Genomic DNA, 15,295 nt, shown 5'->3' on the forward strand with positions numbered 1-15,295 from the left:
GACACACTCGTACTGTAGATTGAAGAAAACCATGGAAAAGCTCTATACTGATATATGCTGGACCCCCAGATGGGGGGCGATATGGCAACAATGCAACACTCACTAGCCAAGCACATAGAATTATGGGATTGACTAGATAATTATGCCCATTTTACCAATCTGAAAAAATATTGTTTCATGATATATGTTTTATATACATTTAAGAGTCCTCAGTGCTATCTTAAACTCTGTCCCTCAAAAAGGCTCAGATATTTTATTTTACTTATGAGACTAGCAGAACTTCCTGTTCTGACAGTAACAGGCATTATTAGTAAAACTCCCACCCTAGATCGATTTTGCCGAATCTGTAAAAATCGGGACATATTAGAGACAGCTGACCGAGTGTCCCAAAATCTTAAGGACGTATGAGATTTATTATGGTGCATATGTTCATAATTTGGAAGCGATAGGGGAAAATGCCTTCTGGCTCCAATGTATTAACACTAAGAACATTAAATTACTCATTGCGACATACAATGTTTGGCTGCAGATATAAACTCTACTGGGAATCTCCATATAAGGAAGATACATATTTACTGTCTAAGGTATCCATAGAGTTGGGTGAAAGCTGATAAGTGGACCATGACATATTACCATGAGAAGTTACTAGTCAAGCATAAGAATAAAACTAGCATTGGGACAATAGTGGCTTAAACTGTACATCCTTACCGAATGTCGTATGGTTCCTTCCCATAAAGGAAGTGACAGCAGAGGATTGAAATGAATTGTCAATGGCTCCAAACATTACGTAGTTGATTATTACAAGAATTATCAAAGGAGCCCTACAAAAGCACAACTTATTGTACTTTGTGAATGGTATGATATGTGATTTTAAATTTATCTTATTTTAAATTGTATTGAATTTTCTATTTCCTTTTACCTTAGTATAAATTAATTATTCAGTAAAAGGAATTTTATGTTATCTTTTTGATTGTATGTAAATATGTGTAAAGTTTATTTATAAACTATATCACATTAAATAAATTAAAAAGCCAAAGAGAAAGTTGCAGACTCTTCTTAGGACACAAGACCTGTTCAAATCACAGGTTTTTTTCCCCTATAAGTAAAAAGCAAACAGTGAGCCAGTCCCTTGTGGAAGCGATAACAGGGGCTTTTCCCACAGTCCTAGTGTCTCCAACGGGATCCATTAATATGGATAAAAACAACTTGTTATCGAATCTATGCATGAATTTACATCGAGACATTATTACACCACCAAACCAGGCTGCTACGGCTTTGATTGGGACTGCAATTCAAATTTGAATCTTTTAGTAACACCTGATTTAGAAAGACTGCGATCTTCCAGTTCTGACGACTCATTTACTTGTGATTCTACAACTACTTCAAAGAGAAATAGTTATGTGCAAGTGGGTGAGCCCGACTCAAATATTCCTAAATGGTCTGCACTAATACCCACAGTGGGTGCCACCTATGCCATGTGTACTACACTTATGCAGGAGCAGCGCAATATGACATTTATACTGGCAAGGGTTGTCGATATTATACTAGCAAACAGCCAGGGGATGCTTGCTCCCATGCTATCTACTATAGGGACGTTGGAGTGTGATTTGTCTTTGTTGTGGGACCTTGGAACACTGCGCTCACCTAATAGAAATATGGGCGACATTGAGGAAACAGATGAGAACCTAGAGTTGTCAAAACTCACGACCACTGACAAGGCTAAACCTAAACATAGAAGACGAAAGAATATGCAACAAGTACGACAGAAATGTGGAGGCCCAATGGCTATTAGTAAAAAGCAAGGTTGAACACACAGGCCTTGGATACGAGTAAAGACCCAGGACATGTATGGACTGAAGGAAAGGCTTGTTATATACTTTCACAAATCAGCGAGAATAAGGGGAAAAAACTAGCACTGCTGCGAGTGCAGTCTATGCAGACTTTGGACAAATGGCTTAGACCACAAGTGGTAGAGCCAGATTGGCAGACTACCATAGTGACTAATGGACATGCCATCAATGCACCCATTGATAATAACATCAATCAAAAGCAACCAAAACTGACACAGACATTGTTACTATCCTCAGCAACAGAGGCATCTAAAGGTTATGTTTATGAGCAACAATGTGTGGTTGGAAATGTACTAAATGGTGCATCCTCATATGAAGAAAAAAGGTCAAGCCCTTCCTATTAAAAAGCAATAAATTAGTCATGGGCGCCTCTCTCTGAGAACGAACACGGCAAAAATGGCCTGTTCTATGGGATGGTACCCACTCTAGAGTCCGCAGCCACATTTGAGCTCACTGTACCTTTCACAGATGGGAAATGGCCATTTGCATATTAGTCTTTGTCCCCCCCATATGGGTAGTCCAGCACCGAAATGCTATGGCAATTCCTGTCTGAACAAGAGTACCAACAGCAATCCCATGCACGTGTTTCAGCCTTGTTGGGCATCATCAGTGAGGTGGAATTGTGCCTCTCTGAGCACAGTGAGCAAGGGATCCACGTCTGGATGACCCTAGGACACTTAGGTTGACTAAACCTAATTCCCTTGAAAATATCAAAAAATGAGTCCTAGGCGCCCCTCCATGAGAACGAACATGGCAAAAATGGCCTGTTCTATGGGATGGTACCCACTCTAGAGTCCACAGCCACATTTTAGCTCACTGTACCTTTCACAGATAGGAAATATCCATTTGCATATCAGTCTTTGTCCCGCCCACATGGGCAGTCCAGCATCGAAATGCTATGGCAATTCCCTTCTGAACTAGAGTACAAACAGCAACCCCATACACGTGTTTCAGCCTTGTTGGGCATCATCAGTGAGGTGGAGCTGTGCCTCTCTGAGCACAGTGAGCAAGGGATCCACGTCTGGATGACATTTGGACACTTAGAGTGACAAAACCTAAGGCCCTTGAAAAAAATCAAAACATTTGTCATGGGCGCCCCTCTATGAGAACGGACACAGCAAAAATGTCCTGTTCTATGGGATGGTACCCACTCTAGAGACCGCAGCCCCTCCTATAGACAGTTGGTATAGGAAACTGAGTGCAAAAGCACAGAAGGAGGAGACACATCTACAACAAAATACCTGGTTACCATCGATGGTATACTCTTTTCAGAAATTTTTACTTTTAGTAGTAGCCCTTTATAAATCGCTCAAAGTTGCTGCAGTTGATACATCTGATACCTGATTTACCAGAAGGTGGATTTACCTGAGTTGGGAAGCAATTGTAATTGGGTCATTACAACTTTTGTTTCATTGGTTATTGTCCAACATGTGATTGCATATTATGATCAGTTTTTGCAGCTGGGTTTTGAGTTACAGGTTAATTTACAAACATACGGGAAGCCCTTGTTACCCACATGGAAAAAGTTACATTTACTACGGCACACAAGCTACCTGTGCTGACCCTGCCTCTAGTATGCAAGCGAGATATGTGCAGAACATAAATCATTGACCCACTAGCCTAGGTAGTAAAACTACTACATTTTTTTTTTCATAACAACATTTTATTAGGTTTTACAGATAAGCACAACCTTTTCAGCCACCGCTATGTCCCAACACTTGGACCACCATAATGCTACTGAGGGTTCGTCTTCGTTTTTCCACAACCGGGCCATTGCAATTTTTGCTGCTAGGAGTAGGTGTGTGCATAGACGGGGGATATGGCCTGAGACTGGGAACGCTCCACCTCCTGTTTCACCCAGGAGGATAACACCGGGATCCCAGGGGATGGAGAGAACGGTGATTTCCTTGATGTGTTTTATTACCTCTCTCCAGTATGCCTCTGCCTTAGGGCAGTGCCAGACCATATGGAATAGTGAGCCGGGGGCAGGGCAATCGCGCGAACAGGTACTGGGGATGTTCGGGTTGGTCTTGTTGAGTTGAGCTGGGGTGACATAGTACCTGTAGCAGAGTTTGTAGCCGCCTTCCTTGTTTGTGATGCACTGTGAACTCTTGCGCAGTCTAGACCAAATTTTCTCCCATTCTTCGACCTCGATTTCCCGTCCTAAGTCCTTTTCCCATTCAAGCATGTACTTTTCTTTTCTGGAGGGATCTGCTCTGTCTTTGAGACGATAAAGGGCAGAGGTGCTTCCTCTTTTAGTTGGGGTTGTTAGGGAGAGTTCCAGTGCCGACAACTCTCTGGAGCATTTTTCCCAGACCACCCTGTGGGACAGCCAATGCCGGATTTGGGCATAGTGGAATCTTTCCCGCTCGTCCACCCAGAATTTTGACTTGCATCTCTCAAATGAAATGGGCCTCTTCTAGAAAATCACTAGTTTTTAGTAAGCCTCCCTCCCTCCAGGGCTGGAAGCTGAGCGGGGGCATGCCTGGGGAGAAATCGGAGTTGTTCCAAATGGGGGTTAAAGGACCCAGAGCTCCTCGGATGCCCCATTTCCGGGCTGCTGCTTTCCAACAGCGGACTATTCTGGTTGTTGCGGAGAGAGGGCCACTATTTGCTTGCAGTTTTATATTTGGTAGATGTGGAAGATCTGAAGGTGTGACCAGGCACCCGGCCTCCCCGAGCTGTGCTCTGTTCAGACCGTTTTAGAAAACCTCCTATGATGCTCCTTATATTGGGTCACACAGAGTTCCCCTTCTTGCATACCCTGATGCTGCAGTACAACCTGTAAGAATGGCAAAGCCCTACAGGGACGAATTAGTGGCTACACTACCTTCATGAAGGAAAGAGATTTGGTTATCAAAATTGCAAAATCTTTCTTTTTTTTTTTTTTATTAAATTTACTTTCAAAAAGTTCATAACAGAGAAACAGTTTGTACATAATGTAACATCATGTGATAATCATAACAAAGCCAACAGAACTATATACACCAGAAAACCCCCCTCTCCCCAGGAGTCACAAAACAATCAATAAACTGGTCTAATATAGTAAAAGAAATTTACCCCAAATCTTGTTAAATAATGCACTTTTCTTATCTCTCCAATACAGCACCTTCTCCATATCCGCTAAAGAGTGCATCTCCGAAATCCATTCCTCAATAGTAATAGGGTTAGATGCTTTCCAATGTCTCAAAATGAGTTTCTTCATTAGTTCTTTCATTTTGTTGATTGGTAAGGGTTCGAAGCCTAGAAAAACGTCCTTTTTCTCAAGCTGCCCCTTAAATCAGGCATACTTTTTCTATCATTTTTATATAGGTTCTCCAAATACCTTTTGGAACACTTAATATAATCAAGTAGGGTACAAAAATGTCTAAGGCCATTGGAGGTTTATTTAGTTTTGACAAACGTGAGGATTCAGCATGTAGACATCATTCTCCTTGCATGCACTTTTTGCATTGGATGAGTTATAGAACATTGGATGATCTGCAGTTGTAGGTCCCTTGTATTTGTATTGCTAGTTTCTGTGGGGTTGTTATGGCAGATCTGCCTACAGTTCCAGATATTACCTCCTCTTCCTCAGTATCACTTTCACCTCCTGATGTTATCACCTCCTCCTGCACGTTCTCCTACTCTTGCCTCATCACCGCCTCAACACGGTATCCAGTCATTGCATCGAAAAAAAAGCATCAAATGCATTTTTTTCAGAGGTAAAGGTTTTATTTTAATTATAATGGGTTTTAAGGGGTAAAAAGACAGGGTTTGGGGGGACCACCCATAAAAACAAAATGGAAAAAAATGCACTTGATGCTTTTGTTTCGTTGCTTTTTTTTTAAATGCTAAGGCATTCGATGCTTTGACATTCAATGCAATCACTATACACTCCTCAACACCCCTCATATCACTGCTTGCTGCTACCTCCACCCTTCAACGATTCACACTGACAAACTGGGCCACCTGGTTTCTATACTGCTCTGTTCCCCCCTCATGAGGTGGGCGTTTTCCAGGTGTCTGCCCCTGTGATGTACAACTGATGCAGGGCTGACATTGATTGTCTGTCCTAGGCGCCCATGAACTTTTCAGGGGTTTGGAAGCTTGCCCAAGCTTTTATTCAGCCTGGCCATCATCTTGGGATTCATTTAATTATGCCTGTTACTGCACAGCACCCATTGGGAAGAACAGAGATCCACTGGTCCCCCCCCGTACATGAGTTGTTCGTTGGTAAATCCCTCTGCAGTCTTTCTAAATCCCTTGAATTTCAAAGATGATGGCTGAGGCTGAATGTGCAATTTTGTATCCTTGGTGGGGAAACGCTCTGCGGTAGTCAAAAGGTTATTAAGTGTGTATCATTTGTGGGAAACCACCGTACCAGAAAACCGTAAATTGGGAATATTTTATCCGACGGGGGAGTTTGGGGCTCGGGAATAATTTCTCTACTAATTTCAAACTACTTATCTTTGGCTATGCAATGGTTTAGAATTCCAGCATTATGAATATTAATGGCATGTCATAGGAAATGCTGCCCACTGATAACTCAATGTGTTTGTTTTATTTCTGGAGGTCTTTGGATCTGGCTCTTTAAGTTGGGGAGGTTGTATACAGAAGCAATTGTCCCTTGCTAGAAGCTGGGGACCAAGAGATTGACCAGAGAATCCTTCCCATGCTGCCCCGTCCCATCCCATACTGGCTTGGATAGGCAGTTGGCTCCCTTAGGGACCCCCTTGGAGGTCTCCAGAGTAAGGTAGGGGTTTCCATTACAACCTAAAAATTCAAATACAAACAGAGCCATTAGAGTGCAAGGGATATATTTCACAGCAGTGTTTGGCGTGCTACTTGGAATGTTTTCTAATCATACTTTATCCAAATTAAAATCAAAACGTTCCTGCCATATTTCCTTATATGCAATCGTGTCGTCTATCACTCTGTGCATGCTCAAAAGAAAACATATTCTGGTGGAGAAAATAATGTCTAGGGCATTATGTGAATTACAGTTGGTCACTGCACATGTAATCTCAAAGCCAAGTGACAATCTAGGTAATAGCCTAAGGATGCTAAGGAAGGTGGCTGTTGCTTCAGTGAAGCAGCCCTTTATGCTCTCTAATCTCTTATAGCTTCTAGCAGCAAAGCTATTGCTTCTGTGACCACCCCCTTCTCATTGCCTAGCTTTGGGTCCTGCATAAAGTGAATTGCTTGGATGTGGATGCAGCCGCCAGGTATTTTAAGGAGCAATAAATCGGATATCAGAGTCTTGGAACAAAAGTAGTCTGTGTATCCTGATTGATTTATACTGTTGACACAGTTATGTTTTTAAACTTGCCAAAATGTAGGAGGGTTTTAAAAACTCTTTTAATTGCAAATTTGTACTTCTGAGGCTGGTCTTAAAGTGTGATTGAAAGAAATTACTTGACACCCTTGAGTGATGTCTTCTGATTGTTACTCTGCTGAGCTCTGAAGTGACTTATATACATGAAGCATGTTATACATCTCCAATCAAAACATAATAACTAAATAAACAGGGTAGAGTAATAACAAAATACGTAAAAGACTATGCAAAGTACTACTCACCACTTTTTCTCATTACTAAAACATCTCCACAATCATCTTCAATTGGAAGAAATATCTCAGGAACTACAATAAGAATTCTCCTTTTCGGGGGTGGATTGAGAGTCCATACACATTCAACATTAGCTGGGTAATTTCCTGGATAGTTGGGAGACTCAATGTACCCTGTGTATTCCCCTAATTCACCTCCACAATGCTGGTCTGTGAAATAAACAGAATAACAATGTATTTGAAATCTAGCAACACTGCTAGTGACCCAAACATGTTGTTATACTACTTTAAATATAAATCTATAATCATGAGAAAACTGTAATACTGTTTTTGGAAGTCATTTCGCATAAAGCAGAAGCAAAAAATGTACTCTCTTGATTAACGGTGGTGTTATTTCCATGTGTACACACCCCATCACAGGAGTATATGTATATTCTTTCAGTGATATACATAACTCATTTTCGGATTTGCAACAAGCTTTCTCTGACAGCTTCCTATAGTACATCTTCCGAACCTCTGTTACAAATGATAATTGTATGCCTTGCACTGTCTAGTGGCATGTAAATCTTTATATATAAGCCATTCCTAGTAGTGATATGAGATATCATAAGAGCGCACACTTTTACAGTCACAGCAATGTGATATCACACTAGTGGCAGCTTTTTGAGCCAGGCTTCATTATGTCAGAACTGATGTATGTTGCTGACTAGATTATTGTCTCCACAACTGCCATGTGAAACAATAGCCAGGATGCTGCCCTTTCCTTATCCAGCAGGAAGGCAACACCCTACTCTCAGGACACCGGTACTTACCCCATGAGGTCCCCTGAGAACTGCACTTAAAGGGCAACAATGACATGCTAAAGCCAGCTTTACACCAGGTTGCTGATCACTGGAGTCCTTTTGAAACCAACAAGCTTGGAAAGGGGGTAGTGTTAAAGTAGCTTTTAAGGGAAGGTAAAGCTGGAGAAGTTTTCACACATGTCAAATCTCAGGAAATGCAATCAAACAACAAGTAATTCAACCAAAAAATGTTTTTCAATAATAATTTTGCCCTTAACTGAGTTATTTTGGCACCTCGTGGCTAGCTGTACCCAGTAGTTCTGGACTCTGTTTTAGTGCAAAAGGGGTTTCTAAAAAACCGAGACAGCTCGGTCATTTGCCGGTGGTGCCCCTGACTAGGAACAGGAAGTACCACCAGCACTTTCTTACCATTTATACTGGATGACATAGGACAAAATAAATTTGACGCGTTTCCACTTGTCATTACAGTATACACATGCTGCAATAATCACAACATGTGCTTTTAAATCTATTTTTCCTACACCTCCCCCCCCCCCAAAAAAAACCCTAGTGCAAGGGCAATCTCTTCTCTACAGCATACCATCCCTGTGTGTATGAAGCACCAACACACTACCGGGTACACGTAGCCACAAGGACCCAAAAGAACTCAATTAAGGGAAAAATTATTATTAAACATTTTTTTTGTTTGTATTACTTGTTGTTTGATTGCATTTCCTGAACTTTGACATGTGTGAAAACATTGAATAGGGTACATCTCAGGTGCTGTACCCGACATGATCCAACCCCTATATATATATATATAGAGCTGGAGAAGTGTCACACATCTTACTTTCTGTTAGGGCTCTCTTCCTTTTCCGGTCCTTGCCATTTCGTGCAGGGCAAGGTACTCTGGGTGTGCTCTCATGTGTAAACAACACTTAAACCAACTACAAAAACAGGGATTGGGCCCCTTAAAGCAGGCTTGCTGTGGACCAATCCCCTGTGGTATTTTGCATTTAAATGGAGTCGGGCACCCCACATTGCTTAATTCATCTCTGAACTTTCAAAAAGATATCAAGAATTAACTGGGCCGTAGTAGGGGATACAGTCTATTGCAAAATCTCTGCCAGGAAGGTAGAGGCAGAAGGCATTCAAAGCAGAGGAAACCTCTGTCCCCTAGCAATCCCCACGGTACAGAGGGTAGGTGGGTAAACTGCACGGGTCAAAGCCTTGCCTCTCTGCTGGCTGTGGCACTGGAACCAATGACTTACAATGGAGAAGGAGGATTTCATGTAGATGCCAGCCAACTTCCTGAAAGCGCAAAACTGAATGACCCACCTTCCCCCTGGAGACCTTGGACTGCGCTACCATGCAAAGCAGAAGTCAAGAAACAGCCCTGGGATTGATTCATGCATCAAACCGCTTGCAAGCTCCAGCGATTCTGACATATCCTGCCTGTCCCAACCTTCTTCGTACCACATACTTCTGCTGCTTGTGCAGCTCACAGTGTTTAGGACCAAGTTCATCAACCCAATGCTGAATCACCACCTCAAAAAGTTCCTTGAAGCCTTGCTTGATGCTGTTGAGCCACAAGTACAAGATTAAACAGTATTTGAAGACTGCTCCATCTTTAAAGGACCACAGTGATGTTTAAGCCCCCTTTCTCTGCCTTTTAATGACATATACTTAAACAATGACATTGTTGACCGATCCAATTGCCTGAATAGTCAGTCAAACAAACTTTTATTCGGCATAAAAAAATTGAAAAAAAGAGGCTCCATAAAATATATACTATATAAAAAGGATTTTGCTGCAGATTGTTCTAAAATACATTTAGCATATAAAAACTTTCAGATACAAAAAAACATTTGGGGAATTCGTAAAACAGACTGCATACCAAATGTAAAAACAACATTGCAATTCAATTCAAATTTGTGAAGTACTACATGTTTAAAGAGAGAATTGATCAGTGGTGAACAAAGATAAATATATATTTTTTAAAGAATCAAATTCATGGCGTGACAAACATATTACTGTTCCCCCAACAATTGTTCTGCATCATCAAAAATAAAAAATCATTCCTGTGAGGCGAGCCTGCAAGGGATGTCCATAGTCTATGGAAATTACCTGGGCCTCTGTGAAGGCATAAATGTCATGTTTGGGGGTTCCCTCATTGGTCGCCTTATTTTGGGTGAAGGTTTGTTTCAAGGCCCTCATTCTTTGTAACCATGCCCTGCGTGTATAGTGCGCCGTAGCAAAGACAACATGAGGCCGCATAGTCTTAGAAATGTCATAGCCGGTTACCAGACATTTGGTCGAAAAAAAACTGGTCGACCAGACAAATGGTCGAACCAATTTAGTCGAAAACCAAATGGTCGAATTTTTTTTTTTTTTATTTTCACCCCTTTTTTTATTTTTTTGGGGGGTCCCCCCCAACCCCCTTTTTTTCTCTAAAAACCCCTTTTTTAAAAAACGAAAACCCAAAAAATAAATATATAAATTAAAAAAAAAATTCGACCATTTGGTTTTCGACCAAATTGCGTCGACCAAATGTCATTCGACCAGTTTTCAGTCGACCAAATGACTGGACACCGTCATAGCCTCACCTGTATGGCAGATCCCAGCTACCCTCAAAACCGATTTCAAATGAGAGCATCTCAGATTTGGAGTCATGGGGCAGATCAGCAAATAATGTTTCACTTACTGCCCCACACATGGAACACACCCCAACCCTGTATCGGTGCATGATTTTGTAAAAGCTGCTATTTGCAGTATCTCCAGCCTCAAGCGTATATACAGTGATCGTTTGTATGCTGGCACAATCTTATCGGGATAGATTAGATACCGGGCCAGCGTCTTAAACGTAAGATACTCTGGCCCTGATTTTAAGTACAATGCTTTCACCTCAAGCTGCTCCCTCGCTCCTATTCTTGCATCTATTGGTGGCCGGTCCTATTCTTTCTGCCAGGCAGTCCCATAGACCTCTTGCTCCTATGCCAAAAAGAGCATTCTTCACATTTATGACCCATTTGGAGTCAAGGTGTGTCTCTAAGTTCTCCATTTTCCAAAGTCTATCCCAATGTATAGATCTAACGCTGGGGATACAGTGCCACTACCATGCCTAGTGAAAACGTATTGTCTAGCCCCACTGTACTTCCCAGGGTGATGCCTGAGTTATGCACATGCTCTGTCCAATCGCATAATTCTTGAAACCTTATGCCCAAATAGTCAAAGTATTTGACCTGCGCCAGTATTGTTTCATTCACTACAATTGACAGGGGGCTGTGTTTTGTAAATTGCGGCTGAAAAACCATGACCTTCATTTTGTCCGTATTGAAGTCGAGATTTAACTCTTTACATTTGGTCATAAAGACTTGCAGTGATTTTTTTAGACCTTGAGGAGTGGTTGCCAGGATGACTGCATCATCAGTATACAATAACGCTAGATATTTCTCTGCCACCATCCTTGGGAAGTCTTAATAGTTCCTCATTAGTGCATCTATGATCTCCTGGATTTATATACAGAGAGCAAGGGTGCCAATATGGAAGGGTTCCGTCTGCTCACCTCCAAAGCGATAGCACATGGTGGCTAGGTACTCTGAAAAGAGCAACTTCATGGCTGATGCTAGCTGTGATGGGGCATTTTGAGTTGACAAGATTTGCCATAAGATGTTCCTCGATATGGAATGAAACGCAGTTATCGGATCCAGAAACACAGCATACAGCTTCATTTTCCACAGCATGATACATTTCTGGACCAGTAAGAACAGCAGAAAACATTGATCCAGTCCCCCAGTTTGTTTGAAAAAACCTGCCTGGAGGTCACTGATGACGTAATTTGTGTCCACCCATTCTTTTATTTTAAGTACATTTTTATTGAATTTCCAACAAGAACATTTAACATACCCCCCAAACCCCCTGAAGTTGGCTTCTTGTCTTTTTCGCCTCAGATGGCCAGACTAGTCCCACCCCTTTCCCCTTGAGTTCCCCAACTGCCGCCCCTCTGCGTATTCCACTTGGTACTTATAATAAGCACAGTAGTCTCATTCTCCTTGGGCACCATGCCATTCTTGCCCCTTGTTGGAGATATTTCAACACCCTTGACCAGTCTGCAAGGAAGCCCTGGTGAGCCTCTTGTAGCGAGTAAGTCACCCACTCGAGTGTTGCGAAGTTCCACATCTTCCCCACCCATGCACTTCTGCGCCAGGGTGAGTGCACCCGCCGTCTGCATTATTGCATACACTTTACTTTCAGCTCTTATGGGTAGGTCCTCCAAGCTAGCCCCCATCCCCAGCAGCACCTGTCCTTTGTTTCCCCTTTACTGTTATCCCCAGGGTCGTCTCTAGAGCTCTGTAAATTGTAGCCCAGAACTTCTCAACCTGTGGCCATTCCCAACAAATATGTCTCCACGTCCCTTCCCTTCCACATTCCCTCCAGCACATCCTCGAGACCGCTTCATAGCTCTTATTCAGTCTCACCAGGGTCAGATGCCGCTGCACCATCAGCTTCACACACATATCCAAAAGATATTCCCCTTATCTCCCTGTTCACCCTAAATGTACCAAATAGAGGTTCCAGGAGAATCGTATGCAAGAGGGGCGACCGAGGGCAACCCTGTTTCATACCACGCTGGACTTTAATGGCGGGTGACAGCAGGCCATTTATTGCCAATTGTATCGATGAGTTCTTATAATTAGCCTTGCTTCTGGACAAAAACGTCTCCCCAAACCCCATCTTCTGCATCGTAAGGAACAGGAATTGCCATTTGACCCATTCAAAAGCCTTTTCGGCGTCCAGGGCGATCAGTAGGGCTGGTGCTCCACTTTTGCTGGCTTTATCCATAAGATGGGCAATCCTCCTCATGTTGTCGCTCATTTGCCATCCCTTTATGAAACTGGCCTGATATGGAGTGATCAGCCATGGGAGGACATCTTCCAAGCGGGTCACCAAGATTTTGGTCCACATTGATCAGGGTAATCGGTCTGTATGAGGCGCAGTTTGATGGGTCTTTGCCCTGTTTGGGCAGCAGGACCACCTTTGACTCCTCCATAGATGGCGTGACCTTCTCTGAGGTAAATCCATCGGGCCCTGGGGACTTGTTGCTGGGCAGGGATCCAATTGCTTTCGTCACCTCTTCGCCCGTTATCTCATGTTCCAATGTCCACCTTTCCTGCCCAGAGATTTGTGTTAGTAGCCTGTTGGTCAAGTATGTTTACTGCTCTTCCTCAGATCCCCCCTCGGAGGCGTACAGTTTAGCGTAGAACTTCCCAAATTCCCTGGTGATATCTTCTGTGTCTGTGCTCGTCCCCCCTCCCTCTACCTGGATTTTCAGGATGGTCTTAACTTTTTCCTCCTTTTTCAGCATCCTGGCCAATAATCTACACAGCCTTATTCGCTGTGACATACGAATAATACCTCTATTTGAGAGACATCAGGGAGCGTTCCACTGCTCGCGCCTGAATCATCTCCAGTTGCCCTCTCAATGCCCTGTCTTCCTGCATAGTCTCTCCGCTCGCGCCTGGCCCCATTCGCAACATCACCTGCTTTAGTCTCTCTTCGAGGTCTTGTTCGACCTGCTCTATTTTGCTGTCTCTCCTTCCTTTTATCCCTATGATCCTCCCCCTAATAGTTGCATGAAAGCATTCCACCTTATCTGTTGAGAGGTATCCCCTTCCTTATTATTCCCAAAGTATTCTCCTATGCCTGTCCTTATTTCTTCCCTCAGCGTATGGTCTCTCAGTAGCCGGGCTGGGATTCACCACTTCCACATCCCCGGCTGTCCCCCCTCTCCTCCTGAGCTGTAGTGTAATGGGCATGTGGTCCAAAAAAGTACCATGGGCCCACTTCTATCTCTGTGACGCGTCCTAACAGTAGTCGTGATGCCCAGGCGTAATTGGTCCTGGACGATGAGCGATGTACGTGAGAGTAGTAGGTGTAGCCCTCTCTTTACCCTTCCCTCTCCATCCAGAGGTCCACTACCCCTAGTCTGTCCATTTTCGCTACCAGTTCCTTTGACAGCCTTCCCTGTGCTCCTGGTATGCCCCTACTTCTGTCCTTACATGGGTCCCAAGCCATATTAAAATCACCCATGAGTATTATTGGGCCCCTCATGAATTTCTTCAGTCTGCCCACGGTCACCTGAAGGTAGTGGTCTTGACCCTGATTGGGGGCGTATACCGTGGCGATGGTGTAATACTTGCCCAGTCCTGTGACATTGAATGCAATGTACCTCCCTCGGGGATCCCTATCAGTCCCTTCTATTGCAAAGTCCAGATTGTTCCCCAGTGCTATCAATATGCTATCAATATGCCTCCCCTTTTGATTTTGTAATTTCCTTGGTTTACCTGCTGGAATCATCATATTCATATCCTGTCTCTGTCCCAGAGTTGTATGCGTGTCTCCTGGAGAGCCAGAATGTCTGGACACTCTCGCTAAGATATCTTTCTAGTTTTCTCCTTATCATTGGGGAGTTAATGCCATTTATATTGATGGAAATAATCTTCAACCTCCTACCCCCATCCATCGACCCTTGGGTTGGGTGTGACATGTTTTATTGGTAGCCAACCCTGTCCGACCCATCACCCCCTCCCCCCTTTGCCCACCCCCCCATTCCCTCTTCCCTGCTAGGGGTGCTCAACGGGCCTCTAGCCCCTCTCGAATCTCTCACTCGAGGATTGAGCCCCATACTGTCCCTAGCTTGCGCACATGCAGGTACCTCCAAACCCCTTCCAAGACGTCCGCCCCCTACCCCGTTCTTTCCCCCAGGACTGCTTATGTGTTCCCTTTCCAGACCCGCCTCAGGCTTCCCCTTCTGTTAGTTGTCCCTATGATACTACTAACTTTTGGCATCTCCTATAGCCCCCCGTGCTGCTCTTACTGGTTTTTGCAGCCCTCCTTTGATCCTTCAGGTCTTCGGCCCTTTCAAGTTTAGCTGAAAACCACCCTTCTTGCCTTTGGCCGATGAAAACTCCTAACTCTTGGCTCTTGCTCGCAGTCTCTCTTGGGTTAGTGTCCTCCTCTTCGATGCCCAGCAGTCTTGCTCCTTCCTCATACGATCCTATCCTTCTTTGCTTGGCCTGCCAATCGACCCAGAGAATTGGGGCCATCTGCCTCCTC

General features: G+C 43.5%; 1 protein-coding gene across 3 annotated transcripts in view; it reads right to left on the reverse strand.

The window, feature by feature from the left end:
• SCUBE1 (signal peptide, CUB domain and EGF like domain containing 1) overlaps positions 1 to 15,295 on the reverse strand; it is a 2,600,196-nt gene that overhangs the window by 262,790 nt on the left and 2,322,111 nt on the right. For all 3 annotated transcript variants that reach the window (XM_069628128.1, XM_069628129.1, XM_069628127.1), the window contains one exon: positions 7,410 to 7,607. In XM_069628128.1, coding sequence (XP_069484229.1) covers positions 7,410 to 7,607 — 198 coding nt within the window. The remainder of the gene's footprint in view (positions 1 to 7,409; positions 7,608 to 15,295) is intronic.

The sequence above is a fragment of the Ambystoma mexicanum genome, chromosome 12 (assembly GCF_040938575.1).
Source record: "Ambystoma mexicanum isolate Mex_15411 chromosome 12, UKY_AmexF1_1, whole genome shotgun sequence".
Classification (NCBI taxonomy): domain Eukaryota; kingdom Metazoa; phylum Chordata; class Amphibia; order Caudata; family Ambystomatidae; genus Ambystoma; species Ambystoma mexicanum.